The sequence below is a fragment of the Fusarium oxysporum genome, chromosome XII (assembly GCF_013085055.1).
Source record: "Fusarium oxysporum Fo47 chromosome XII, complete sequence".
NCBI classification, from domain to species: Eukaryota; Fungi; Ascomycota; class Sordariomycetes; order Hypocreales; family Nectriaceae; genus Fusarium; species Fusarium oxysporum.
In genome coordinates this window covers 1,803,818-1,830,901 of record NC_072851.1, presented here as the reverse complement: position 1 = coordinate 1,830,901, position 27,084 = coordinate 1,803,818, and the positions used below count along the sequence as shown (strand labels likewise).

Below are 27,084 nucleotides of genomic sequence, written 5' to 3'. Positions count from 1 at the left end.
AACCGAGTGGATTGAGAAAGTCTTCATATGTTTAGACAACACGGTCTTCGTTCTCAGCAGAACTAGAGTTATGTACTTGCAAGAATAAAAGTAAAAGACTAAGATATACAAGAAGCCAAGTTTCTTTGGAGCTTTATGCGCACGGCGCTACCGAAGTTGAAGGCACAAGTCTTCTCTTTCTGATTCACCTAGGCTTCGACATAGTGATAGCTAGAATTTGAAGAATGGTTTAAATTGACCTTAAGTGGTGTCAGAAGCTCTCACGCTCTTGATTAAACTTTCCATACAGAGCCGGATGACGAATGGTGATGCAAAGCGCACGCAACCATTCGATTGGCCCAAATCACGGCATATTAGTCCGTATGCCGGGTACCGTAGTAGTGTGTCCGGCCTCGCTAACTTTCGACCCCGCGCTTCCCTGGTGACTAAGGATGCTGATTCACGGTTCCCCTCCCTGACGTGAATAGTCGGTCAACCGCACGAGCAGTCACAGTCGACACTTATAATCTAAGCGCTACCATGCCCCGACGCGGTGGCCGTAGGCTAACGAGATCATACGGGCAGCGCTCTCGTGGCGGTTGTCAGTCATGCAAGCAGAGACATGTATGTCTAGAGAAGCGGAAATGGTTTATGAGGTACTGACGCAGAGAGGTCAAATGCGATGAAAGCAGACCAACGTGCACGAATTGCGCAAAGAAGGGTTTGCTATGCGACGGCTACCCTCAGCGAACGTTGAGGTGGTCATACAAACACGAGATAACAGCGAGTGAGACATTGCAACAGCAAAAGAAGTCACCAGAGCCTCTGAACGACAACCCATCTACCATTACTTTGAATCCGCTGACAGCTGATGAATGCACCCATGAGGAAGTTGAGGAGATTGGTCCAGTGAAGGACGGTGAAATGACTCTTTGGCCAGAGTCAGAGGATATCAGCCTAACAGATCTTATGGACTTCGATTCGACGAATTTTGGTGGAGACTTTGGTGATAGCCTTCATTCGATTACTATTGAGACTCCGAACTTCGACTTTTCCACTTCCGACTGGCTGCCGGATTTCTGCTTTCATATGTCGTCCCAACGGGCCTCTTGGCTAGACCCTGGTCTATCTGGTCAGATTCAACCACCAGGGATCAACTCAGACTCCTCTATGCGGCTTCTGAAATGTTGGTTCGACGAAGTATGTCCGGCATGGTCTGGCTTCGACTCCAAGTCCAACATGAATCGAAAGATGGCCGAGGATCTTTGGCAAAGCTCACCTCCCGTCTTCGTTGCTCTCCAAAGCATGTCAGCCAGCTTCCTTTCGGCACGCTTACCACAAATGAGGCACTCTGCTATGAGCCTGCTCAAAACGGCAACCCTAAGTGTTCAAGCAGAAATACACGAGCTCAATGAGAAGAACGCCCTCGACTCGATGCCTGCCGGTATCATGTTCTCACTCCTCTGCCTTGGAACGACAATTTGTTGGCTAGATACTCGTCGGGTGGGTTGGCCGTTTTTGCAAGAAGCGAAGACACTGCTTCGATGGAGCTCACAGCAACAGTTCGCTACTGATGCTGACAAGCTAGACTTCTTTAACAAAAGCCTTGTCTACTGGGATATGTTGATATCTTTCATATATGATCCAGAACCGGGCACCGACATACACCAAGTCAGCGCACTCCCATCCACCTTCCAGAGATCTGGGTTCTTAGATACTCATAGCCAGTCTTCCTACGAGGCGGAGCCTCACCCGTGGACCGGTGTCTCAATTCTAAGCTCGGTTCTATTCACGCGGTCAATTCGCCTTTGTCGGGCTTCTCGACGTCGCATTACTGGATCATCAAGGGCACTGGACTCACCTCTCACGGTACCAGAGATCGAGCAGGCAAAGGAGTTGGAGGTAGAGTTGCTACAACTGCAGCTATCTCCAAGACCATCACTCAACGATACCGGTGACAAGTGCACATCGAGTAGTCATCTTTTACATGTGGCTGAAGCTTATCAACTTGCCTCCCTGCTCCAGCTCTACATACAGTTTCCTTCCTTATTGGCACACCATTCTCAACTGGTGCCGCGAGACCCCAGTGAAGTAGAAACAACAATGCTATGGCACAAGCGCATCATACCCCTCACTCTTCGGATCATAGAAGTGCTGGAGCGAATCCCCTCCGAGTCCGGCAGCTCCGCTATCCAGCCGCTTTTGTATGTCTGCGCTGCCACGGGGCTTCGATACACACCAACCTCACGGCTTGAAACAGAGTCAAATTCCATCAGTGGCGGCAGTCAGGCCAAGCCAAGACCAATGGAGAGTATTCTTGACTACCTGGATCTTCTGAAAGACCCACTCGAACATTCCAAAGAGGATGTCGACCTTTTACCCGTCTCACAGATGGCCATTGATGTGAGTAAAGGGCGAGCCTTTATTTTGCGACGTCTGAGTGTCTTCAAAGAATGCTTGCACCCCGGCCCTCTCGGAGTCGCCGAGAAGTTTACGAAAGAACTGTGGGCTGCCTATGATGAAGCGCCCAGGTGGAGCATGGATGTTTGTTGGATCAGCCTTATGGACAAGAAGGACCTCCGAACGATGTTTGGATAAGGTAGCTTCCAACTCCGCGGCATTGTTTTCACATGAGAACTTATTAGGATATTAATGGAAACCTGTTTTAATCGATATAGATAGCGGCAACTATCAAGAAGAGTATTATAAGATCAGCTACCAGAAGTGAAGAGCATGTGTCCCTCTGAGTTCATCCTCATGCCTCCGTCGTAGGCTCAATCAAACCTCATCGACCACTTTTTTCCTGTCCTGAAGCTCATGTGCGTGTACCTGGACTTCTGTGACATACTTGTTAAACTTGCGAAGGTTGACCTTCTTCTCAAACCTGTCGAGCATTAGATTCATACACCTAAACAGATAATTCCAATGGAACTTAACGTACATTTCGTCAATCTCGGCGGGGGTTCGGCGCGCAACCTCAGGCAGGATGAACCAGGCGATGACGACGGCAACCGTACCAGTACCAGCAAAGCTATACAGTATTTATCAGCAGGCCTTCAATACAACATCAAGCTTTGTAGACAGCACTTACAAAAAGCCCGTTTTGACGCCCCATTTGACCGATCCGTTGATCATTAGGGGAGTACAGAAGCTGAAGATGATAGCGATGCAATTAGACACGGCCAGTGACCAACCAGCCGTCTGGGCTCTGAGGCGCTGTTGTGGAATCTCAGCAGCATAGGCATAGCCGATGGCCGAAGCACCAGTGGTGGAAAAGGTAGCGAGGCACGCAAAGAAGATCTACAGGGACAACAATCAGCCAAATTGGACGTGATCTCATTGAAATCATACTGACAAGTAGCGAACTGGTAGCCTTGGCTGTATAGTCAAAACACCCAATGATACCCAGGCACAGGACTGACACGACTGTCACCGCGTAAGGGTATACGGTAAGAGGACGTCGACCGATGGAATCTGTAAGTGTTGCAGTGGCGATCATCGAGATCAGCTGAACGGATGAGAGGATGAGAGTGACGAGGAACGGGTCCTTGTTTCCTGCATATTGGACTGCGGCATATGGTTAGAAGCTTTTCAGGGCATCATGCAGCGAACACCTACAGAAATATGTCGCGTAGGTATTGAAGACGGCTAGACCAACAAATTGCTGTGTGATCTTGGGCCAGCCGGAAATGATGAATCGAATCAGGTTGCGACCTTTGAATACAGCCCAGGGTCCTAGCTCGGAATTTTGCTCAGCTTGCTGGCGTTCGACTGCGAGGGTAGAAGTCATGATTTCCTATTCCAGTATCAGCATTTGTTTAAAATAGTGCGATGGGGAACTCTCACGATTTGTTGATCAATATCATAGCCTTCGACGTTGGCGAAACATCGGTTCAGCACTTGGGATGCCTCTTCGACCTTGCCCTTGCTAGCTAACCACCAAGGGGACTCGGGAATGAGAAGAAAGGCCACAAGGATGCAGCCAATCATGGCCCACTACGACCCGAGTTAATTGAATCATTCTTCCTGAATCTCGAACAAAGAGTCTTGGTTACTCACCTGAGTGTAAATCGGGGTTCGGAAATCGAGCGGGTCGTTTGCTTTGAGCCTGTTGAGGGCCACCGAGGCAAAGAGCTGGCCTAGCACGAACCAGCTGTTTAACAGTTAGTACATCTGGTGTGAATGGTCCTGAAGAACTATCATGACTTACAAACTGTAGGCATTGATAAAGAAACCTCGGAGCTGAGTGGGAGAGATCTCGGACAGGTACAGAGGCATGGTGGATTGTAGCATACCTACCCCCATGCCAGAAAAGAGCTTTGCCACAAGCCAATGCTGCCAGTGCGTTGCGAATGATTCAGCGAACACGCTCTAGTCGGTTGAAGTTATGTGATCAGTGCCGATTCTTGTAAGTCTCGTGGCGTACGTACCGCGGTCAAGACGACCCAGATGATCATCATCGCAGCCTTTCGACCAAGACGCTCAGTTGCGTATTGAAGAAGCTATAAACACCATCAACAAACGATCAGAAATTCCCAGTATGAATATCGACGTACGACTTGACCGATGGTCTGGCCTGCTGACTGGATACCGCCCCAGGCCGAGATATATTTACCCGCAATGATTGTTGTGCCAGAGGTAGAAAATTGTCGTATGAAACCTGCGTTGGAGACGATTCCGCCGTTAAGATTGATCTCTGTTGTTGTTAGCAGATAGTTAAACGCCAAGACCATGCGCAAAGCTTACGATAGCCATCGAGAGATGCGGAGAAGGCTGCAAGCATAGCAATACAGCCCACGCGCTTGAACCTGCGAACACTCTGCCAAACGCTCAAGTCATCAAGCTTGGACCTCATGAGAAGTCCTTCGCCAGTGTCCTCGACAGTCTCGGTGTGAGCCTTTGCTTGCTGCATTTTGACGGTGTTGGTGTTCAAGTCGGCGATGCAGATCTGGACTTGATGCAGCCAAGATCTTGGCCTCGATCAGTCTTTATGGAAAAGAGCTTGGCGATAGGATGTGGTATTTTTAATTCTTATTCTTCCACTGCAGAACGCGGGGCCCCAGACTAGTCTGTCCCCGGCCTGGCTCCCTTCTAACTAGTGGCCATGCTAGAAGCGCAAACCCCACTGCGGAGGGGGAATAATTGAGTTTGACTGGGGGCCGCGGAAACCAGTCCGTTCATATACGGCAGCCGGACTATCTAACAGATCCAATCAGGCGCATCTGTCAGGGATATCACGGCAACGATATCCGAGACTTCATACCACTACGAAGCATAAGAGGCTTGATCACCTGCACCAACTTCGTCTGAACAATGACCGAGCTGAGCATTTCTCGGGTCAAAGATGTAGCGCAGGAAGCTTGTTCTGAGCTTGTTGCACTCGGTTGCGTTTGAGCCGAGGAAAAACATCCATGGTTTAAATAGCGATTGATGATCATGAGACTGAGATTAAGCTGTTCAGGGCTGGGGAATAGGCGGAGAGAAGCCCGAAATTAGAGTAAATCTGGGGAAAGGTCTGGTAAGACCATGTTCCCCAGGGTCAGGATGGCTCTAGTATACTATTTTGCTTGGTGTAAGTGGCCAACTTGTGTAGTAACGGGATTGAGGCATTCCAGTTGATTTGAGGCCGACGATCAACAAAAAAGTCAGAAGCCGTAAGTCTCAAGAATAAAAGGCAGCTAGATGCCACGTAAAATAAAGGCCTATCACAACCATCTTGGCAAGCTTCCTTTTACAAAACTCCTACTGCCACTGTACCTCAAGAATGGCTTCGCTTCTTAGCACCGCCTGGGTCATCGCACAGGTCGCCACTGTTTCGGGCTTGGCCTTCAATGTCCCGTCATCGCCGCCATCCAACTCAAGCGCCCAGCTTGCCGATGCCCCAGTCGGCGTTTCGTGAGTAGACATAGCACAACCGACATAAAGTAAATTTGCTGATAATCCGCAGCTTCGAGTTCTTCGCGTTTCCAGGCTACTGGAATGATGTGCCCAGCACCTCCACTTGTCTGCAGAACTTGAAGGATCTTTCGGGAACTTGGCCGCCTATCAGGATCGGAGGAACGACGCAGTATGATTGATATTCTCGCTTGTTTTGTTGCTGCTTACATGGCGAACAGGGACCGAGCTACCTACGATGCATCCTCCAGCCAACAAGTCACTTACACAGTGGCCAACGCTGGAGATGCGCCAAGCACGCTAACGTTCGGGCCGTCCTTCATGTCCTTGGCAGGCACATATGATGGGAAAGTAACCATAGGCTTCAATCGTCGACTCGACAACCTCGCAAACACCGTCGCTGCAGCAGCGAAGGCAGTTGATCAGATTGGCAGCCTCCATGCCATTGAGCTTGGCAACGAACCTAACTGTACGTTCCGTTTCCTAACTGACATTCAATAACCGCTAACTCTGTGACAGTCTTCAGTAGCAGCGACCCTATTGCCCAAGGCTCTTCCTGGACAGCTTCGGCGGACTACGCCAGCGAGGTTACCTGGCAAGACGCCGTGTGCGGCAATCTCTCCGCGTCTAACCTCATCTCTGCCGGTGTGTTCTTCGGAACCAGCCCGATGAGCATCGCTGGTCTGACTGCAGTCGAAGGCCAGGCCAACAGCTATGTTAGACAGTACTGCTCTCACAATTACCCGCAGTCCAAGAGCACTGCCAATCTAGCAAAGTTGATGAGTCACAGCGCTATTGCATCCCAGATCAAGCCTTTCGCGAACGAAGTCGCGGCTGCGGCGGGGAAGAACAAGCCTCATGTGTTTGGAGAAACGAACTCTGGTAAGTCAATTTTCCAGGTCAAGTAGTTGTCATGGCTAACAATGACACCTAGCTACTCAGGGCGGTGGCGGCATCAGTCCAACTTACGGTGCTGGACTCTGGCTCCTCGACTACGTCATGCAATCCCTGATTATGGGAACAGAGGTAAAGAATCCCGTTGATATCTCCCAGCTCTATAGCTGATTCATTGCAGACTCTATACTTCCACCACGGCACCATCGGAAATTGTAAGTAAACCCCAGTCCACAGTATTGGTAACAACTAACGCCTTGACCAACAGGCCAGTACTGCTGGTGGGGAAGATACTCTATGGGTTCTCCTTATTTCGGCGCCTACTTTGCCACGATGGCTCTCGCCGGCGCCGACAAGATAGCCCCTTTGGATGATCAGACGACCGGATACGCAGCATACGCCATCTTCAAAGACGACAAGCCCATCAGGGTTCTTCTGTACAACTCTGATTATTACACCAGCGGTTCTCGTCCTTCTCAGTCTTTTACCCTCTCCGGGCTTTCCGGTTCCACGGTTTCGGCCAAGAGGCTCACTGCTGCTGCTTCTACATCCAGAGTCGATGCTGGTCAGAGCCCGACTGTTGCTGGGCAGACGTTTGAGAATGGATCGTGCAAGATTCAGGGTCAGAGTACGGTTGAGTCGGCCACTGTCTCGGGGGGAAAGGCGACGTTTACTCTTCAGGCTTCGGAAGCTCTGCTGGTGTTGCTTTAACATGTAGAATAGTGGCTTCGTCTAGATTCGGAGGCCGGTGATGTAATCTGCGCTTAGGCAGTCTACTTGACTGGCGCATTGGCTTTTGATACCTAGATTTTCGAACACATTAGGATTGGAGGATAGCGCTAGAAACTTTGGTAGCTGTCTTGTGCGATATGGTTAGTTTAGTCGTAACAAATGGAACATGATGCCGGTATAATGATCCACATTCACTTGACCCGATGCCCGGCCTCTCGAACTAAGACTGCCGTTTCCCCTCACTGTGAGCTAGCGTCGTGAACGCGTAAACGATCAGCTGGCACCCACCATCTTATGAACAAGTGCTAGCAAATTCGCTTGGATTAGTGCCCCACACTCAGTACATGCTCGCTTTTATCTACCCCGAGGCGATACCAGCATCCAAGTGTGGGCTGAAGATGGGGAGGGTGGGGCATCTCCGAGCCTCGCAACCTTTCAAATATTAACCCCGTATATCTTTTTCTTTTGTGAGACTGCTCACTGCAAGCAGACATTCCCAGTGCTAGAAAACGATCTAATGGCGACATTACAGGAGCAACAAGTAACTAGCATCCTGACCTCGCTCATCCCATGCACCATTAAGCTAATTCGCTCTATAGATCATCAATCAGCTCCAATCCAATTGGATTTGGATTCCCGACTGGGTCGACTCCTCCAAACAAAATACGGCCGCACGTATCGTCACATTCATTCGCAAGTTCACTCTCCCATCTCAACCAACTCGAGCGCTCCTCCATTTTTCAGCCGACACGCGATACAAGCTCATCATCAACGGCACTCGAGTAGCTGTTGGGCCAGCAAGAGGCAGTCCTCTGATATGGTATTATGACTCCCTGGACATCGCTCCGCACCTCACACAAGGCGATAATGAGATTCACTTTGTGGTTATTCGCTACTTTGCGGCTTCTCGGGGTGGAATGCCTTTTGAGAGAACTTCGTTCCCAGGGCTAACTGTTGTTGGTGGTGTTGAGTCGGATGGGGAGTTTGTTAGTCTTGAGTCTCGGGAAGGCTGGTTGGCTGAAGAGGATAACTCGATCCTGTTTCCAATGGGTAGACCGGACGATGTCTTCCTTCATGTAAATTCTTGACCTCGTCTTGGAAATGCACACTGACTCTCTCCAGATCAACGAACAAATCGTCCCCAGTTCTGCCAAAGAGAAAATCACACCAGTACCATACAACATCAAGACACTTAACGGAGAGCTTCCACCATGGCGTCTACGATCTCGCGTGATCCCCACTCCAGAACAAACACCTGCTAGTGTCAATACCGTCAGAAAGAACGTTGGAAGCTTGGACTCTGATGACTGGGTTGCGTATCTCTCGGGCCAGCATTCCATTATTCTGGCAGCTGGATCTTCACACACGCTCGAGGTCCAGGCGGACGTGCATTCAACGGCATTTCTGCGCTGGACGTTTAAGGCGACTCAAAAGAGTCAGATCCGAATGAAAGTGACTTACAGCGAAGGCTATGAGAACGAACCGCGCTCTTATCCGTTTTTCAGGTCGAAATCTGACAGGCTGGATGCGACCAATGGTCATATCATCGGCCCTTACGATGACGTTACTCTGGACCTACCAGCGTCGCAGACCGTCGTGTACGAACCATTTTGGTTTAGAACATTTCGCGTCATGCGATGGGAAATCACGGCTGGAGCTGAAGCCGTCGAGCTGTCTTCTTTTGATGCTACTCAGATCAACTATCCTCTTGCAGTCAAAGCAAGCTGGGACGAGCCAGGAGACAAAGACGCCAAACAGATATGGGATGTCTCCATAAGAACTATGAGAAATTGCATGTTTGACGGGTATTCAGACTGCCCTTTCTATGAACAACTTCAGTCAGTACAACCCCAACGCCACATTGCCCTGATTGACCAATCTCTAGATACTCTGGCGATTCTCGCTCCGTCGGCCTCTTTCACTATCTTCTTTCTGGCGATGACAGGTTGATGAGGCAGACAATCACCAACTTTGCCGCGTCTGTGACGCCCGAGGGCTTGACACAGTCTCGCTTCCCCTCCCACGTACCGCAAATCATCGCTGGTTTCTCCCTATACTGGATCCTCCAGATCTGCGACCACCACCTTTACTTCGGTGACACGGCATATGCACGGTCATTCCTTCCGCGAATTGATGGTGTTTTCGAGTTTTTCGAGTCTCACATCGATGGCTTGGGCCTTGTTAGCGGATTTCCAGAGGATGTCTGGCAATATGTTGACTGGGTTACAACGTGGGGCGCAACCGACACGCATCCAGACAAGGGAGTCCCAACATCAGGGCGTGAATCAAACCGGCATACTTACTTCAGTATGCTTTACGCTTATGTCCTGAAGCAAGCTGCTCGTCTGGTCCGAGATGTCGGTCGACCTGGCTACGCGGACGAGTACGAATCTCGCGCAGCATCTGTAGTCAAAGCAATCCGCACTCACTGCTTCGACGGAAAGTTCTTCACGGATTCTACGGCTGACATTGCGGGTGAGGAGGCTCACTCCCAGCATTGCCAAGTATTCGCCGTCCTCAGTGGCGCCGCAACCCCCGAGGAACGACCACGTCTTCTTAAGGAGTCATTCTCTCATCCGGACTTTTCTAAATGTTCTTATGTCATGATGTTCTATGCTCTGAGGGCGTTTGCCTTCGCTGGAGACGAAGTGTACGAGTCAGCATGGGGAAGCGTTTGGGACCCTTGGCGAAAGATGTTGGCGAACAACCTCACAACCTGGGAAGAAGACGATGTGAGACAGCGCTCGGATTGCCATGCTTGGGGCAGTGTTCCTATCTACGAGTACTGTACTGAGCTGGCTGGTCTGCATGTCATAGCACCAGGGTCAAGCAAGATTTTGTTTTCGCCGAGACTGAACTTGAGTCGAGAGTTGAAGGCAAAGGTAGCTCTTGGGTCAAGCAACACTGCTACAGTGTCTTGGAGTGTTCAGGATGATGGACGGAAGAAGGTCGAGTTGCGGCTTGAATCGCCAGTTTGGGTTATAAGCAAGTTGCCTGAAGGAGAGGAAAAGGACTGCGGTGCGATTGACCACCTTACATTGAGTTTCTAGGCTAGAGAAGGATTGCAGATGGTCACTTGGCAAAATCTCTTTTTTTAGAGGAGTCTGAGCTCGTTCGATATACCATAATTCCGCAAACTAAACATGCCGTCTCCATTTTCTTACTTCATTCGTTACTCATCGCAACGCAATGCCAGTCTTCAATTTTCAATCATCATACACAAGCTGCAACGGTCCGCCGCGACGATCCGGCCGCGTAACACGATCAACCCATCGACTATCAGCAGTGTAATATACCTGCTTAGAGTCTCCCCACTTCTTTGGCTGCATATCCTGCACAATCACCATACGATCGCCCTTTTCGATCTTGACGGGCTTTTCAAAATTCTTCTTTGGCTTCAGTCCGGATCCAATGCGAAAATCTGTCCAGCCTACTGTGATGCGACCAAGCTTGTAAGTCTCCTCCCAAATGAATTTTTCACAGCTGCCAGCGTTTTCCAAGAATCCCCCGAGTAATGTTTTGGCGAATGTCACCTGGGCGTTATCTGGGTCTGAGTGGTAGTTTTTAAAGTTAGGGTAAAGGAGCGTTGTTAAGTTCTTGGCGCGCGAGAGGGCCCGAGCCATTGCATCCTAGCGATTGTCAGTATGCCGCTGACAGGGACAGAAGCGTATTTACTTACAATGTTAGTCACTTGCGGCGCAAACTCGAAAACCCGTAGTGAAGGTAGGTTCTTGATCAAGATATTCACAGTCTCAGCTGAGGCACACGGGATCTCCCACGACTCAATACCCATATGTCGATAATGGAAGCGCAGTGTTTCTAACCCAGTATGCTTCACCACGGACTGCAGCAGTCGTCTCGACAGGCCGGGATTAGACTGCACTGCCGAGTTGTACATGTTGTAGTCACGTATCTCCAAGCTGGTCAACGAGTCAAACGACGAGATGAATCGATACATTCCTTCGAGGTGTACCTCTGTTTCGGCGTAGCTTGATTCATGACCAGGTCCTTTCATCTCCAAACACAGCTTTCGCAGGTGAATATCTCGCTTGTCAGCTTTACTAAACAGATCTTCGAGATGTTTAAAGAACGTGAGCTGTCCCTCTTCAAGACCCATGAGGTTAAGCTCCCTCAGCTTGAGAAAGTCAAAAGCTCTTGTGATATTCGGCATCACATTTTCACAAAACTCGCCACTGAAGCTTATCCCATGTAAAATCAGTGATTTGAGCGCCGTGAAATCATACTCTTGTTCCAAAGCATCAGGGTTGCGAGCTTGGAGTTTACCTTCCCAATCGCCTAGAAAGTCAGAGTAATATTTGGCTGTTCGAACCTCCAGACTTTGAAGGGTTGATAGGGAGTTGAGTAGCATGCTCTGTAAGGGTCTTTCGTTGGTCATAGCAATTGACCCCCAAGACCGATCTTCGATGCAGATGTGCTCGAGATTACTGAGTTTGGCGAGTGGAATCATAGCTTCAGACTTTATGGTACGTTCGTAAGGGTGGAGACATATAGATTTGAGATTCTTCAATTCAGAAAGACTCTCCGCCATTGACCTTCAATCTCGTTAGTATAACACAACCGCTATGCGCAGATTGACTCACTCAGTAAGGTCCTCAGCATCAAAAACTTCCAAGTTATGAAGATTCTTCAAAACCTCTTCAAAATATCTCAACACGAGAGGCTTATGCTTCTTGCCGGGATCAATCTTTCCAATGATCATCTGCCTGACATTGCTGGCACAAGGAGGCACGGCATTTGGGTCAAGACGAGTTGAGAACTTCTCCTGCTGACCTTTGTACTGTCCCTCTCTCTTGAGCTGTTTCTTCTGGGCAATACTTAGATGAGGTTCAATGCGACGGATGACGTGGGGAATATGCGCCCAGAAGGATGTTGAGACGGAGATGCGTTTGTGGATAATGGCCATTACGAGAGCATAGTATCTCTTGGAAGTGCATGCCATTTTGACCATGCTTTTCGGGTCATTGACCTAGATTGAGGTCAGCATTTAACAAGTAACTCTTGACTTTGGTGAAGACTGACGCTTTCGAGGATCTGTTGAAGGATCTCGGCTGGCAGAACGGACAAGACATCATCAGGAATTGGCACCGTTTCCTTCTGGGTCTCAATCTCAGCTGTGGCATTGGCCTTCGATTTCGTCTTCGCATTGTCTACTTTTGTCGCTTTTACCTTCTTCGCCGGTCCTTTCTTCCCTTTCGTCGTCGGCTCATCTTTCTCGTCTTCAGCTGGGGCTTTGCGCTTCCTCTTTGGTGGGGCAGCAGGTGCGGGCGCGAGTGCAGGTTTAGTTGGTTCAGCAGTGACTCCTAAGTCGATGTTCCGAATTCTGGCGCTCCTTCTCGTTGACATCTTGACTGGAGCTCGTAAGGCGATGAAAGGATATTTAGGAAGAAATGACAGTACTTGAGATGAGAGAATTCGCGTGATTATGAAGGATGCGATGGTTTTAGGGGAGATTGGATGACTAAACCTTGTGATGGTGGTTGATTGGTGAATGGGCTGGTCTAAGCCACTGCAGCCTAGAGCTAGTCTTCAGGTGAGAGATGCTTGACTCGATTGAGGAACCACCGAGCTGATAATAATTCGATAACTCATGAACGTTTTTGAGGAAGAATTATTCACACACTGGCAGTTTTAATTACTTGAAATATGGCGCTCGATCATGCACCATACTATATTCTACTATGTAAGCTTCTTATGCTGCAGACTAGAGGCATTATGTGGTGCTGCAAGTCATTTTACTTTAACAACACAAATAATCTCAGTAGGAGCACTCTATTGGTCACCACATGGGTCCACCATTTTGCCCCGTTATTTCGTCCGCGGAATTTAAGAGGCAATGCCTGCTCTTTGCATTTTTCAACAGTCACTATATTAAACAATGCACGAAACCAAATGTCCTTTGCTTTAATTTTGTAAATTTGTTCTCATATCTACGATCTGTTATCGCTTGTCCTCTAGGTGCATGAAAACAGCGTTGACAGAAGAGAAAGGGACGTAGCTGGGCGTTCAATGTCATTGACATCAGGTCGCTGATTCATTAGCAGTCAAATTCCAGTGAAAAATCAGTTGCAGTCACAATGAACAATCAAATTCGCTCGAAGTTGTTAGAATACAAAGAATATGAGACAGAGATACTCCTTCTATAAAGACAACTATCAATAATGGATCCAACATAGCCTTTGTTTAACAAAACTTGACAGCTGCAGGGTAACCGAAACGCGGATCTTGGCACTTGGCCGGAATCTTATCTCCGCTTGGACCTCACGTCTAAGACACATCCCCCAGCAAGCCAGTAGCACGCATCTAGGCGACGCGTTAAATGATCCCTTGCATAAACAAATACACTCCAGATAACAATCTATATCGCACCCTGCAGCCAAATTTCCAAATTTAAAGCACTGTAAGTGGCTGAGAGCATACCATCATGCCGAAACGCCATTGGTATTCGGAACTTATAGGATATTGGATCATGATGCGGATACTGCCGACTTGTAGGTTGAAGCCAGTGAATTTATGCAGGGTTATATTCTTGCTTTCCTTGACGATCCTTACAATAGCCCGAAAGAGTTGGGATGGGAGCCGAAGCAAAATGTGCTAAGTCTCCCCCCTATGTCTGCTGTAATTTATACACTGATACACTCCTAAAACAGCTAACATCATCGGGATTGAAATTACAAGATAAAGCCAGAAACTTTCCCCTCCAGGCGCATAGTCGCCCGACATGCTGAATAGGGTGGCAACATATGCTAACGGTATGAACACCAATCCTAGCGTTGTAATATTTCTGGTTCTAACGGCGGCTTCTAAAGAAACTTGCTGTTATCTGAATGCCTGTCTGTTACCCGCTATGCCGGTCAGGGCAGTCATGGAGGAGTTAAGTTTCTCGACCCAGCTTCGGGCATGATTGTACTGGTGGTAAAGCATCTGGAAATCGGCCGCCACGTCTTGCCAGGATTTTATTTCTCGAGGGTTCGGACGTTCAAGGGGGAGCCGGAGTTGAACAAGAATACCTTCCAAGTCCAGGCAGTGCAGTTGTAGCCTCGTTTCCAAAGTCTGGCAGTCACTCCAATTCGCCTCGACTGCTGCCAGGTCCAATTTCGCAAAGTCAGAGGTCCATCGCACCGGGCTCTGTGATTGAGCAATAGTTTTACGTAACTGATCGAGATGCGTCATGTAGAGGCTGGCGACAATTTTCTTGAGGAACAAGGAGACAATGTCCGGTGTTTCGCAAGTCAGGCCTGGCAGCGAAGAATAGCTTGCGAGATAATAGCACAGATCGTCGGCGATACTGGTCTTCGGCGGGCCGGGTTTCGCCGTGATTCCAATATCCGAGGCAAAGAAATCGACATAAGCTCCTTCAGCTGGTTGCTGACCGACTGGGAAAACGTGCCCTCTGCCATCAGCCTCATTCCTTGTCACAACGTTACTTAAGACTGGGTCGCATATAACTATGTCTAAAACGTAAGTTTAAAACCAGTAAAACTGAATTCAATGGAAAGAGCCAGTACTTACTGGTCCAACCATCTTCTGATAACTTGTTCCAAACAAAGCATTTGCGCTTTACAGTGCCAACACTATCAAGTTTACCATTGACTCGGGTCAGACTTACATATCTTCCTGTCTCCGAGCACCTGAGGGGAGCGTGTTTGATAAGGCTACTCGGTAGGGTAACCAAGCTGCGAGGTGACATGGAGAGATATTGCTGCAATGCGAGGCCCGAGGCTAGCACGCTGCAAGAGCCACCGCTTGTGGATGAAGCTGTCACTGTTCGCTCGTAGTTGGTAAACAAAGAATGATGCATTTGAAAGTGGTTTCCAAGAACTGTTGCAACGTCTCTGTTCATATTCTCAAACACATACGCCGTTCGTCCAGGTTTACCACCTTTCCTATTTTGTGCCAAATGCTTAGCCAGAGAGACCGGCCCTTGAAGGGGCAACAGAAGGAGCTTGTCGGTTTGATCATTGCCGAACTCGATAGCCCGAATATTGACCAGGCGGGTTTCCCAGGAAATTCCACATCTAAGAGGCTTACGGTCTGGTTGGACCAGATATGGGTCAGAGGCGCAGAAGCCATTAACATAATCCTGATATGGGCCATTCCACGCAATCCACGATTGGTTCATTTTGACAGTTCATGTATCAGGATACAACTTTATGAATCTTTAAAGTACAAGTTATTGAAGCTCAAAAATGTTATTTAAATAGAACTACTACTCAAGGGAATGTGATTTGCGGGCTATAATGCATATCCCAGGCAACAGCGCTAAAAAGCGTCCCTTTTTTGTAATTTCAACATTTGTGGAGATACCACATTGAAAAAGAGCCAGGATCACATAAGGGGCAAGGATTTGCCTGGTGATACGAGAGAAAAAAAAAAATACATTACTGTGTTTTTATGTAGCACAGCCTTGATGTTTCTTTGTTACTAACTACTGCATTCTGCCAGATGATGATATGCTCTGGCTGAATTGCTGTTGGTTGGGCAATGTCTCGATAATCCCAGCACCCAACCATGCATGCAAACGGGAATAAAATATCACTCGACCCCGCTACCATCGTATAATTATAGCTGAAGCAGAACATAAAAGCACTCTTTCTACTCTGTATTGCAGTGAGCATTATTGCATCGACAGACTTATGCATAAAGTTGCTGTCGCTATAGTTACAAAACTGCCGATTGAAACGTAGCGGCTTAGCTGCATTATCCGACGTCGTGCCAGTCGAGTATGTTATCTGGAGTAGCGACCGTACTTGCAAAGTGCAATCTTGCTGAAGACTAATTATAGAATCGAAGACGTTTGTGATTTAAGATCATAGAGTAAATATCACTATATATTAGTAGGTAAATAGATACATGTAACCCGCACACTGATAAGGACTTCTAGCCACGAAATCATCATAAATATGAATTATTTACACTGATACCCTGGAGACCCCTGCATGAAGGTACCTATTTACTTCCAAGATAAATATACGGCACCGTTGTTCAAGTGTCAGTCCATGCCCCACAATACGGCCGAGTCAGCTTATGGAGATAAGTTTTATGTCCGGGACATCACTATATATCCTGGAGTAGTGGCCGTCGTGCAGTCACACACAACCTATGCAAATTGTCATCGATAGATTTAACCAATGGTCAAAGTTGCTATAGCTGGCGGCAGTGGCGTCCTAGGCCGGTCGTTGGTCGACGTGTTGGCAAATCAGTCAAAGCATGAAGGGATTATCCTTACTCGCAAGGTATGTTAAAATTGAGCATATTGAGGCATGTGAGACTTACTTATGTAGGCGTCTGATGTTGAACTGGGTCTACCGTCTTTCGTAGTCAATTACGACGATGTTGCCTCATTGACGAAGTTCCTCGATGAAAACAAAGTTGACACTATCATAAGTGCTTTCGGCATCAACAAGACCTCGTTGTCCCGTTCTCAGAACAACTTGATTAAGGCAGCTGATGCATCGTCCGTTACTCGACGCTTCATCCCTAGCTCTTTTGCTATCAAATACCCAGAGGAGTAAGTTTGACATGGAGACGACTATTTGTCATAGTCATTAACGTGGTGGGCAGTGGCCCGGCAATTCTCCCTCTTCTACAGTCTTATTTTGACTCAATCGAAATGCTGCGTAATAGTGGTTTAGAATGGGCTGTTGTCCATAACGGAACGTTCTTAGACTACTTCTTTCCTCCGTCCGGTATCAAGACTTATTACAACCATGGCACCCTCGTGGTGGATATGCTCAACAATTCGGCTGCCATTCCGGGCACAGGCGACGAAGTTTTGGCTTTTACATATACTTTTGATGTCGCAAAATTCGTTATCGCGGCAGTTGACCTTGAGTCTTGGCCAACCGAGTTGCGGATCATCGGTACAAGGCTGACTTTCAATGAACTGATTGAGTTAGCCGAAAAGGCCAAGGGAAAGAAGTTTACAGTTACGTACGATAACTTGGACAAATTGAGAAGGTTCGAGATATCGGAATTGCCGGGACATGAGAAGGATTACCCCAAGTTTCCCAAGGAAGTCCTCTTACCTTTCCTCTCCATTTTCGAAAGGTGGATGGCTGAGGGTCATGGCGACCTGGAATACCGGGGCTCTTTGAATGAGATGTTCCCTGACATTGAGACACTTACGGCGCAAGAGCTAATGGAGGTCTACTGGAAGGTGGGATAGCTTACGCTAGTTAAAAGCAACATTTGCTTTTTTTTTGTCTTCACAGGGTGCTATTTACTGATCAGATTCCATATTTTCAATAATCCAATATATAGGTGCTTTGAGTACTGGTGAATCAGAAAGACACGACCAACAGGTGGGACTTGACACCCAGCTCGGATCGATTTGGCGTCCGAAGTATGAACCTGCATCTAACTGAAGAAGTCATGGGATATTCAGAATCTGTAATTAGAGGATTGTCGCAATACCACCTATTTCGTTCATTCCCGTGGAATTCTGAATACAGGATACTCCATCCCCGCTTCAACCGGAATGATGTTGAACTTGACGTAGCTATCAATATTCTCCGGCTCAAGTGCGATAAAGGCCAAAGCTGCATTTTGTTGCCTCGTGCTAACGTAATAGCTTCCGACCGGTAGTACCACCTCTCGACTGGTTGAGTTGGTGATGACGGTGTTGAGGTACGCCCCTTCATACAGCCCAGGTTCAACAACGGAAGACTCAATAGTCAAAGTTTCCAAGGTTCGTCTAAACTCGTAGTTCATTCTCTCAACTTTCAGGCCCAGGATTTCGAGTCTCTTTGCAACATCGGACCAAGTTCGTGGAATCACATAAGCTTCGGGTCTGGACCTGGTGAGATTGGCAATGGATGGGGTAGTCCGCTGGAAGTCGATCGGCACTTGGACCACGCTGCCGTTGCGAGTATCGACCATGGTAAATGTCCTGTTCTCTGGGACGTAGGAGTCTGTGATGACAATGTCTTCATCGCTGTTGATGAATTCATCACGCGCATCCTCAACAACAGACTTGACCTTCTCAGCATTATCTCTCGCTAACTCAAGAATGGACTGGATCTTGATAAGAGCCGTTGCAACACGACGTTGGAAATGCTGATTGGCGATACGAATACCCCGCATCTCGAGGAGAAATGAGATCGTTTGTGTCAGCCCGACGGCATTACGGCCCGTGCGTGCCTCGGTCACAGCTTCAGTGAAGCGAATGCGTGAACCTTCAGTGCGGTTGGAAGGCCCAGTAACATATGGCTCCCACCGGAGGCCGTGAGACTCAAGTTCCTCCCCTACAGCTGGGATGAAGAAGTCGAGTAGCTGCTCGCGAATCTTGGGATGAATATTGGGGTTGATGCCGCCGGACAGCAGAGAGTCGGCGCCGTGTTGGTAGTGGCCGCCGTATATGGTCGGTGCGGTGAACTCGTCTGCAACGAAGATTAGTCATAGCAACTGAAGAATAATGAAGACTACTTACGCATGTCAAGAGCAATGTGGGGATTCCATTCACCGACAACTCGTTTGATCTCTCTAGATTGACCACGCATGAGCTTCAGATGCTCTCGGTTAGGATCAAGATTGGACGCCAATTGTCTCTGGAAATATGCAACACCATCGACGTTATACCTAGGAAGGATCTTGATGTCAATCTTCTCCAATATTGACTTGGCCCACGAAGGCTCGGCATCCATCTTGCCTAAAAATGCAAGAACAGACTCGTCGGCAGCGGGCTCATTACCGTGGATTGCGGCTTGGAGGTAGATGCGTAGCTTGTCGCTGCTCGAGTTGGTGTTTGGCAGGGATAAGAAGACATATGGAATCGCACGGCCTTCTTCGGATTGAAAAGCCGCTGATTCATAGGTCATCCAGTCATGCTTCTGAGCTAGATTGCGAATGAAGTAGTCTTTCGAGTGGATTAGTATATTTCATGGAGGAATCGAGACTGGAAATCTCACCGAGTTCAATGTCATCAGTCGGACCCTCCGTGCCGTTGGAGAAGCGCGCGGGTACCTTTCCAGGGTTCAAGAACGCCGGGGATCGGAGTGTGATGTTGATATCAGGGAAATTGGCCGATACGAGGTCAGAGTCTTTGGTGGTAGGTGCCCAGTTCTCGCCATACTGGAGACCTCTCTGAATACCACCTGACTGCCCTGCGACGCTAGATAGGAGGGCCGCAAAGGTTATGATACGCTGAGCCATTTTGGAAAGATTCTGGACTGATTCGTAATTCGCCGCACGTTAATGGGAGTGCCGCCTATGCTTCTGCGGGTGCATCAGCCTTTAAATGCGACGCATCGTGCTGCCATTGCGTCGGCGCCGTGGTTGATCGGACCTTATTCTGAACCCGTACGATGCCCAGTATTGATCGTCGCATTGCATCTAAATACCGTGACATCAAGTAGGACCTTATTATCAATTACCTCCGCATTCTAACCGAGTTGATGCGTTGGACTGACTGACGAACTGAGGGGTATGCTTGGCATCAATGATACTCTGGAGACAGTGGATGATGAGCAAGAAGAATTACCGAATGAGGTAGGTCGGTAGATAAGCTTAAGTAAAACTCCGCAATAACCCGATTTTAGTGCAACGTTTATTATGCTTCGCTTTAGACTCGGGATCAGCAGCTCCTCGACGTAACCGACCTCTATGTTCCTAGTTGTATTGCCGTACAGACAGCGCAGGCAGCTGGAAAAAGACTTGCAAGAAACACTTTTGGCATAACGCTCCATACAGTGTGTTAAAGCTATGTATAAAATTGTCCTCAGAAGGAGGCAATTCTTGACTCTTGCTCAGGCTTTCAAGCATCAGTGTAGGCCCCACTCCACGGCTTCCACAGCGTGCCCATTAGCAGGAGCATCTTGAGGAGGCACCTCAACGAGAACCTCACCAGGCTCCTCATCAGTACCAGCTTCCTTATTATACTTCGCCTCATCAACCAGGAGTACTTCATGCGCCTGCTGAAAGTACGACTGAACCTCTCCCAAAACCTTCTGCTGCTTCTTCTCCTCTTCCTCAAGCTTCTTAACCTCAACCAGAGCCTCAGCAGGCCCCATGTTCCAGGAGGACTCACGAGTGAGCGCTCTGATCTCGGTTGAGTTCTTGCGAACATCATCCTCGAACAGCTCTGGTAGTCTAATCGACGGTGCCCAGAGGCTCGCTCAGCTCGTACATGAACCGATCGGGATTGACAACCGCTGTCCATCCTAGGCTCAATGCGATGGAGAGAAGAGGGCCAACGCCTGGAACAAAACCAAGACTGACGGTAATGGCGTTCTTGAAGAAGTCCTCGAACCAGCTTCCTTTCTTACCCTTTCCTCACTCAATGCTCAACCCACTGTGCGCTTGTGCAATGGTAAGCCAGCTAAAGTCATACCCATCGTTGTAGGAGTCTGCGACAGGGACTGTTCGATAGAGTCCCGATGGACAAGCTCGATGAACTTAGCTTGGTAGGGGTTAACCTTACGGAACTGACGAGGGCAACTAAGGAGCTCCGTCAGACCCGTGATATCGAATCCGACAGTCACATCCCGCCAGACCCTCAGCCCGCTCATCGTGTCTGTTTTGTGACCTGAGAAGGTCGAGTCTCCGCGCCAGATATCCACGACTCTGTTCTGGGTGAAGGAGACCTGCAGCCACATGCTGAGGTGTGGATGGTCCTCGCTAGCAGCGAAGGCTATGGGGATGCAGGTAGCTCTAATACGGGCAGGCATCTGAGATATATCTGTCAATTCCTGCGGCCCGAGCCTTTACCTAATGATTAATGCCTTAGCGCTGAGATCAAGTCAGTAACTAGTTTCGTGGTATCAGTTTCTTCTAATCACAGACGTGATGGCACTGGAGCAACGGTAGACAGGTCAACGTTTCTCGGCGGTATTTATAATTTGTGTTCTATCCTAATCTTTATCTATTCCCCAACACTGGCCCAAGGTGATAAAGAACGAAATTTTAATTCTAGCGGCGAGCCTCTTTACTGCTCAACTGTGAAACCCAGCTTTAAGTGAGTGCCAGTTCGGACCAACCATGTTGACGTTTTGGTACTATGATAAAGCCATAAGGGGAGAAGCTTCGGCCACATTTCAAGAATATCTGTCGTAGTACATGTGATTTGCAACAAGACCTTGGAAGATGGCGGAGAGAAACCTGAAGCGCTTCAAATCAACTGTTACCAAAGTCATCTGCTACAAGATCAACACAGGGGTGACCCAATTGGGCTAGAGTATGTCGAGAAGATCAGGGGGCTATGTTAATTGGAGATGGCTGAATTGAATCAATTATACGAGCAAGAATCAGGCTTAAAAGCCTAAGGGCTAGGAGGAACACCATCCTTGTAAACTAGACTAGTTGTTATTAATTCACCATCAAATCTAGTCTCCTGGTTTCTTCCCACCTGTGCCCGGAAATGCCCCGCACTGCCGTTTCTGGCGGTGCTAGTTGTTAATCAATTTGTTTCGATAGGCTTGAAGCTATTGCTAGAGCCTTGGCCAATGTCATAAGTATCCCTCGACAAGCTGAAGTCGTTGGGGGCCATATTTAAATTCTAGGCATAGTATAAGTATAAGGTTTAGTACAATCAGGCCAGAAGGAGGATTCAGTAAAAGTGCCCTTTCTGCAGCCACGATCATGAAGCTATTCGCAGCAATCCTCCTTTTGGTGTTTTCAGCTCCAGCTGTCTCGCTGTCCAGACTTGACTACAAACCCTTCGATCTCAGCGGCACAGGACGCAAAGGATGGTCCAGGATGGGTCAACCAATCCGGGTATCAGAAATCGTAAACTGCACCGCGGAAAGAGCCAAAGAAAACGGCGATTGCAAAGGAAACTGCAATATACAGCGCTATAGAATGGGAATCATCGCCAACGCAACTATCAACAGCACTGACGGCGCAACCCATCAAGCACCAGCTCCAGTAAACCTCAATACTTCCATGACAAACAAAAAGGCCATTATCAAAGCTCTCAAAAAGGATGCAGGGCCACTGGAAAACGTCACTCTGGACAGACTCGTCGTGCTGCCGTTTACTGCCCCCTTTAACGCAACGCTAAACGGGACTTATGGGTGCTGGGCATTTACGCCTGCAATGCAGTGCTGGCGAGGATATCCGAAAGACTGTGATGGCGATTTGGAGGAGGACTTGGACGGTTATCCGGCTGTGGTGTGCGGCTTTAGGCTTAAGAGCGATGGGACGGATGGGAATGGAACTTTGTGTGAAGGCAATGCCAGTTTCGTGGAGAGGTACGAAGAAGATGTCCTTATAAAGTCTGAGATCAGGCCTTGGCCAGAATTTATCAGGGCTCGTGAAATGGCAAGGGAACGGGATGAAGCTGATGTAGACTCCGGGGCCATGAGATGTTATGGAATATCAACGGCTGCCATCTGGTCATCCCTTGCTTGTCTATTTGTATTTATCTAACATAGGAACTCATATGTCCGCATTACGTTGAAGTCTTGTATCAACTCACAGAGCCTTCTCACGCATGCCACTGTTTACAAGCATAATGTGCCGACGCATGTGGATACTACTCAAACCTCACGCCGCTTTAGAGAAGAGTGCGCTAAGCTTCACAGTAGTTCACTGACATGGCCTTAAATTCCTGGTATATATAATAACGCAAAGTTGTGTAAGTAGGGTTGAAAAAGTTACATCGGAACTGTAGAGCTAAATAAACACTCAGACCTACAGAACTCAACATGAGGGTGACGAAAACAAGTAGAATTACCAACCTTGTGACTTGGAAATTTCCACATCGGGATCTTGACATCGTTGGTTATCTAAATGGTCTGATATGGTTGTTTTTATAGGCCTCTAGGCAATCGCGCCACCTTGGCCAACGTCACTGAAGCGACAAGAGCTGAAAGAATTGGTGGCCATTTTCAAGATCAAGGCAGCAACGCAAAACATAAAAGGACCTGACTCCACTCTAAAGAGGCCCTCCGAATTAACAGTCGGTTCAGATGTTCATGAGAATGAAGTTTACAATCTTCTTCCTCATGCTGTTCCCAACCGCATCGCTGTCGCTTTCAAAGCGCAGCTGCAAAACTTTCAAGCTAGCATCGCCAAATGACTCCAAAGGCTACTTTAATATGGGTGGCGCGACTCGACTCTCTGAACTAGTCAACTGCTCCGCAGAGAGAGCAAAAGAAAATGGTGACGACAGGGGTGAATACAAGATCCAGAGCTCCAAGATAGGCATCATCCTCAATTCAACCATCACCGATACCTGCAATATGCTTCTCGACACGTATCTGGAGAATAAGAAAAGCATCCTCAAGCAGTGCGAGATGTAGCGTCTCCCAAGACGATGGAGTACGTCAACTTGGAGGGACTTGTAGTGATATCATACACAAACTCATTTCTCGTCATACCCAAAGGCAAGCGTGGGTACTGGATGTTTGCGGCAGATATGAACTGCTGGCCCGGAACACTCGATGACTGCGATAATGATGATGATCTGGACGATACTGATGTGGTGGTTTGCGGGTTCAGACTTGATAGGAAAGGGAGCAGCGAGAGTGATACAGAGTATCGTGGCAGGGTTGAGCTAATGGAGGATAGTGACCCCAACTCTAGGGTCGAACCTGGTGTTAGGCCATGGCCAGATTATGACAGGGCTGTTGAGATGGCTGAGGAGTGGGGGAAGAATGATGTTCATGTGGAGGAGTCATTGGCCACGAGGTTTTACAATGTGTTCCCGACTCTAGTTTTGTCATCGCTTGGGTCCTTATTTACACTGATTTAATCAATCAGCCCTAGTGCTTGCATCTTGCTATATGGAAATGGGCACGATTGGCTCCTCAGATGTAGAAATGCTCGAAGTTGAACAGCCTGTTACGCGCATGGAGCAGCTTTCATAGTACCAAGAAACCTCTTTTATGATTATTCAATCGTTATCAGGATTTTCTATCTAGCTCCACCTGTTACGTCTGACCGCATTTGAGCAATGCCTGGCCGCGTTTGGCTTACAGAGGTCAAGTGGAGACCTTTTCACAAGAAGTGCCGGCCAAGAAACCGTGCCGGTATCATTTACCGGCATAATGCCGGCAAAGCTAAAATTTGTCAGTGCTAGTGAAATGGCCCATCAAGATTTTTCTTTGGCCAGCTCTGGAATCCTGTCCCGCATGGTGCCGGACATGAGACCGGTTTCTCCGTACTAGCGGGTTTGGAAGAAGTATAAATGCTCCTCATTGACAAGGCTGGGGGTCCACGTAGACGGCCATCTTGTACAGTAAATGCATATATACTCAGATTTCGTGGAGCGCAGTATAACAAGGGCGTCTTAACGTGAAAGAAGAAGCTATTTTTAGAAGATCTAAATGGACGGCAAGATGTCATCAGACCTGACCACCGTTTCAACATCACAGGGATGCCCAGGTGAGCAACACCAAAACTCAACCAGCCATAGAGAAAGACTCTGACTCTTTGTGACAGCAATCGGACCTTATGTATAACTCCTTCTCAATCGATAGCAGCACTACAATACTAACTCTTACCGCAAGTCTCAAGCTGTAATCGCCGGCCCTTATGTCTTCCTCTCAGGCCAGATCCCAATCGACTCAACCGGCAAACCTCTCGAAGGAAGTATCGCAGACAAAACTCACGCATGCTGCAAGAGCGTCCAGGCAGTTTTGTCAGCGGCCGGCAGTCACATAAGCCGCGTGGCAAAGGTCACAGTGTTCTTGGATGATATGAAGAACTTTGCCGAGTTCAACGCGGTTTATGAGACCTATTTCACTCATAAGCCGGCTAGAAGCTGTGTGGCGGTGAAGACTCTACCTAAGAATCTGGAGGTGGAGATTGAATGCGTCGCTTTGACGAATACCAATGGGCCTCGACTGTGAACATTGGAAACCGGGGTCCCAGAAAGAGGAATAGGCAGTTAGCTTTACCCTTTAGTTAAGAAAAGACATATATCGAGATCTCAGTATCATCTATCCACACCCAGACAAAAAGGGACTTGATATGCGGATGTATTATTTGCAGTTGAGATCTGTGGCTGAGAGCTTATATCACCATACAGAACATAGAATATGATGTGCTAGTGAAAAATCAATGGATATTTAAGAAGACTAAAGACATGTCAAAGTTTGCTCCGCACAGCCGCCTCCTCGATGGTAGCGGACGTGACCAGATCTCGGACCTTCAAAGCCACGCCATAGCTGTATGTATAACCCAGAGTATTGAAGCCATAGGCGTGTATCACGTCATCCTCACGCTCCAGGCGATATCCTCCTTCTCTACTCGGTCGGAACCCAACCAAATCCTTCATGACATGCTTGTCTAGATCAACACCCTGATACTGGTCGTTTATGACGAGCTTCATGCGTCTTAAAATATCTGACCGTACTTCAGGGTCAACCTTTTGATCCATGTTACCTGGCTGACTGACTCCTCCAACAATCACGCCGCCACTGTACATTCGCGGAATCTGGTAGGTGTAATGAGAGCCCTGAAACATGACCATTTCGTGAGAATCACTTTCGACAAGCATCGTCTGGCCACGAACAGCGACCACTTTGTTGTCATTCGCAAGGTGAAAAGCCCCTAGGCCTGATGCGTTGACGATTCTCTTTATCTGTAGAATCGACCTAGCCTCCTCGATGGTCTTGACTTCAGCGCGGATGAAACGAACTCCTTTCTTGTCTAGCACCGCCTTGATCCAAGGCAAGAATACTGCGGGGTTGACCGTCATCGACTGATATTTAAATCCTATTTTGGCGTTTGCTGGAAGATCTTTCGATGGCAGACGGCGATACTTGGGCGCCATTTGTTTGTACCAGATAGTAGAATCATCGTCTCGGTCATCATAGTACTCAGTTACATCTACCACCTGATAATTGCCTTAGCAGTGAATACTTATGGGTAAATGGCATCGATAGGCCACCTACCTGTACTCCACTCGTCGGATCACGATGGGCGAGTGCCCAGTAGAACTTGAAGCTCTCGGTCTGTAAATCGTGTCCCTTGTAGTCCGGGTGGGGAAGTATGCCAGCACCAGCCCTTTACACAACGCTTGTCAGCTCTAAAGAAACATACATGGGGGCTGAGTGGTCCCTACCAAGGGCTTGCCCACTGCTGAGATGAATCGTCTCCAGGTAAATCACGGGCGACGATGGTCACAGAGTATCCTGCTTCGACGAGGGCAAGAGCAGACGTGAGCCCAATGATTCCAGAACCGATTATGCCGACTTCCATTGTGAATGCTCAAAGCAACTTTTTTCACAAGCGATTTGCGGTCCTTGGAAAATATCCCACCGAATGGGCACTGGCGGCCGTAATTTGAGGAAATCTTGTCCATCGATAATATGACTGCATAATGTGATACAGACCGGAGCCGGCTTTGACAAGCAGTGACGAGCAGCCAGGCATTACTGACCGGCACATTGACCTTTGAGCACTAGAAATACCGCTAGTCAAAAATTGGTAGGTCCTCTGAGAACACTGAGGAATGCCGGCGATGAAGGCGGGGCCGTAGCCCGGAGCTTGGAGTGTGGAGACAGCCTGGCACCTCGACCGGCACAGCCGGATAATAGGGCGGCATTGTGACGCGAATCGCATCCGGGAAAAAAGTAATCATTTCAATATTATCGATCCCCCTGCTTGTCATCGTAGCGA

At 48.3% G+C, this 27,084-nt stretch overlaps 12 protein-coding genes across 12 annotated transcripts; 6 read left to right on the top strand and 6 right to left on the bottom strand.

Moving 5' to 3' along the window:
* Positions 1-444: 444 nt before the first annotated feature.
* On the top strand, positions 445-2,634 carry FOBCDRAFT_234644 (fungal-specific transcription factor domain-containing protein). The gene is made up of 2 exons (XM_059609979.1): positions 445-603; positions 652-2,634. Exons 1-2 carry the CDS (start codon positions 520-522, stop codon positions 2,575-2,577), a joined length of 2,010 nt encoding a protein of 669 aa, XP_059468221.1. The 5' UTR covers positions 445-519; the 3' UTR covers positions 2,578-2,634.
* FOBCDRAFT_193760 (general substrate transporter) lies at positions 2,629-5,005 on the bottom strand. The gene is made up of 11 exons (XM_031194004.3): positions 4,726-5,005; positions 4,536-4,675; positions 4,410-4,481; positions 4,190-4,350; positions 4,039-4,132; positions 3,826-3,975; positions 3,598-3,775; positions 3,335-3,546; positions 3,071-3,279; positions 2,921-3,010; positions 2,629-2,863 (listed from the first exon to the last, which is right to left on the bottom strand). The coding sequence occupies exons 1-11, from the start codon at positions 4,889-4,891 to the stop codon at positions 2,758-2,760; spliced, it is 1,578 nt and encodes a 525-aa protein (XP_031030625.2). The 5' UTR covers positions 4,892-5,005; the 3' UTR covers positions 2,629-2,757.
* A 738-nt stretch (positions 5,006-5,743) lies between these two features.
* Positions 5,744-10,550, top strand: FOBCDRAFT_246167 (uncharacterized protein; the record flags this gene model as incomplete). The annotated part of the gene is made up of 12 exons (XM_031194003.3): positions 5,744-5,874; positions 5,927-6,046; positions 6,096-6,343; positions 6,394-6,756; positions 6,809-6,900; positions 6,950-6,983; positions 7,037-7,467; positions 7,593-7,640; positions 8,100-8,576; positions 8,623-9,338; positions 9,386-9,613; positions 9,686-10,550. The coding sequence occupies 12 exons, from the start codon at positions 5,744-5,746 to the stop codon at positions 10,548-10,550; spliced, it is 3,753 nt and encodes a 1,250-aa protein (XP_031030624.3).
* A 156-nt stretch (positions 10,551-10,706) lies between these two features.
* Positions 10,707-12,896, bottom strand: FOBCDRAFT_287302 (uncharacterized protein; the record flags this gene model as incomplete). Its single annotated transcript, XM_031194001.3, has 4 exons — positions 12,541-12,896; positions 12,102-12,487; positions 11,180-12,053; positions 10,707-11,129 (listed from the first exon to the last, which is right to left on the bottom strand). The coding sequence occupies exons 1-4, from the start codon at positions 12,862-12,864 to the stop codon at positions 10,707-10,709; spliced, it is 2,007 nt and encodes a 668-aa protein (XP_031030622.2). The 5' UTR covers positions 12,865-12,896.
* A 1,441-nt stretch (positions 12,897-14,337) lies between these two features.
* FOBCDRAFT_266145 (uncharacterized protein) lies at positions 14,338-15,651 on the bottom strand (the record flags this gene model as incomplete). The annotated part of the gene is made up of 2 exons (XM_031194000.3): positions 15,031-15,651; positions 14,338-14,972 (listed from the first exon to the last, which is right to left on the bottom strand). Exons 1-2 carry the CDS (start codon positions 15,638-15,640, stop codon positions 14,338-14,340), a joined length of 1,245 nt encoding a protein of 414 aa, XP_031030621.2. The 5' UTR covers positions 15,641-15,651.
* A 976-nt stretch (positions 15,652-16,627) lies between these two features.
* On the top strand, positions 16,628-17,955 carry FOBCDRAFT_12592 (uncharacterized protein). The gene is made up of 3 exons (XM_031193999.3): positions 16,628-16,754; positions 16,803-17,029; positions 17,083-17,955. Exons 1-3 carry the CDS (start codon positions 16,650-16,652, stop codon positions 17,684-17,686), a joined length of 936 nt encoding a protein of 311 aa, XP_031030620.2. The 5' UTR covers positions 16,628-16,649; the 3' UTR covers positions 17,687-17,955.
* Positions 17,947-19,671, bottom strand: FOBCDRAFT_149225 (uncharacterized protein; the record flags this gene model as incomplete). The annotated part of the gene is made up of 3 exons (XM_031193998.2): positions 17,947-18,899; positions 18,950-19,375; positions 19,428-19,671. The coding sequence occupies 3 exons, from the start codon at positions 19,669-19,671 to the stop codon at positions 17,947-17,949; spliced, it is 1,623 nt and encodes a 540-aa protein (XP_031030619.2).
* A 608-nt stretch (positions 19,672-20,279) lies between these two features.
* FOBCDRAFT_209608 (uncharacterized protein) lies at positions 20,280-21,113 on the bottom strand (the record flags this gene model as incomplete). The annotated part of the gene is made up of 3 exons (XM_059609272.1): positions 20,280-20,607; positions 20,645-20,714; positions 20,849-21,113. 3 exons carry the CDS (start codon positions 21,111-21,113, stop codon positions 20,280-20,282), a joined length of 663 nt encoding a protein of 220 aa, XP_059466441.1.
* A 982-nt stretch (positions 21,114-22,095) lies between these two features.
* Positions 22,096-23,061, top strand: FOBCDRAFT_246163 (uncharacterized protein; the record flags this gene model as incomplete). Its single annotated transcript, XM_059610744.1, has 2 exons — positions 22,096-22,706; positions 22,890-23,061. 2 exons carry the CDS (start codon positions 22,096-22,098, stop codon positions 23,059-23,061), a joined length of 783 nt encoding a protein of 260 aa, XP_059468220.1.
* A 365-nt stretch (positions 23,062-23,426) lies between these two features.
* Positions 23,427-24,211, top strand: FOBCDRAFT_209606 (uncharacterized protein; the record flags this gene model as incomplete). Its single annotated transcript, XM_059609271.1, has 2 exons — positions 23,427-23,631; positions 23,748-24,211. 2 exons carry the CDS (start codon positions 23,427-23,429, stop codon positions 24,209-24,211), a joined length of 669 nt encoding a protein of 222 aa, XP_059468219.1.
* Positions 24,212-24,587: 376 nt separating this feature from the next.
* FOBCDRAFT_234637 (YjgF/Yer057p/UK114 family) lies at positions 24,588-25,394 on the top strand. Its single transcript, XM_054707884.2, has 3 exons — positions 24,588-24,843; positions 24,901-24,914; positions 24,969-25,394. The coding sequence occupies exons 1-3, from the start codon at positions 24,786-24,788 to the stop codon at positions 25,308-25,310; spliced, it is 414 nt and encodes a 137-aa protein (XP_054563859.2). The 5' UTR covers positions 24,588-24,785; the 3' UTR covers positions 25,311-25,394.
* A 155-nt stretch (positions 25,395-25,549) lies between these two features.
* Positions 25,550-26,858, bottom strand: FOBCDRAFT_266142 (uncharacterized protein; the record flags this gene model as incomplete). The annotated part of the gene is made up of 3 exons (XM_054707883.2): positions 26,528-26,858; positions 26,358-26,469; positions 25,550-26,299 (listed from the first exon to the last, which is right to left on the bottom strand). Exons 1-3 carry the CDS (start codon positions 26,662-26,664, stop codon positions 25,550-25,552), a joined length of 999 nt encoding a protein of 332 aa, XP_054563858.1. The 5' UTR covers positions 26,665-26,858.
* Between the last annotated feature and the right edge of the window lie 226 nt (positions 26,859-27,084).

What these genes read in the sequence shown, in the direction of transcription:
- FOBCDRAFT_234637 (XM_054707884.2), top strand. Translation starts at nt 24,786, where the DNA reads ATGGACGGCAAGATGTCATCAGACCTGACCACCGTTTCAACATCACAG.
- FOBCDRAFT_234644 (XM_059609979.1), top strand. Translation starts at nt 520, where the DNA reads ATGCCCCGACGCGGTGGCCGTAGGCTAACGAGATCATACGGGCAGCGC. An exon ending in AGTCATGCAAGCAGAGACAT is followed by an intron (nt 604 to 651) that starts GTATGTCTAGAG and finishes TGACGCAGAGAG; the next exon opens with GTCAAATGCGATGAAAGCAG.
- FOBCDRAFT_12592 (XM_031193999.3), top strand. Translation starts at nt 16,650, where the DNA reads ATGGTCAAAGTTGCTATAGCTGGCGGCAGTGGCGTCCTAGGCCGGTCG. An exon ending in GGATTATCCTTACTCGCAAG is followed by an intron (nt 16,755 to 16,802) that starts GTATGTTAAAAT and finishes TTACTTATGTAG; the next exon opens with GCGTCTGATGTTGAACTGGG. An exon ending in GCTATCAAATACCCAGAGGA is followed by an intron (nt 17,030 to 17,082) that starts GTAAGTTTGACA and finishes CGTGGTGGGCAG; the next exon opens with TGGCCCGGCAATTCTCCCTC.
- FOBCDRAFT_193760 (XM_031194004.3), bottom strand. Translation starts at nt 4,891, where the DNA reads ATGCAGCAAGCAAAGGCTCACACCGAGACTGTCGAGGACACTGGCGAA. An exon ending in GCCAGACCATCGGTCAAGTC is followed by an intron (nt 4,482 to 4,535) that starts GTACGTCGATAT and finishes TGGTGTTTATAG; the next exon opens with CTTCTTCAATACGCAACTGA. An exon ending in GAACCCCGATTTACACTCAG is followed by an intron (nt 3,976 to 4,038) that starts GTGAGTAACCAA and finishes CTCGGGTCGTAG; the next exon opens with TGGGCCATGATTGGCTGCAT.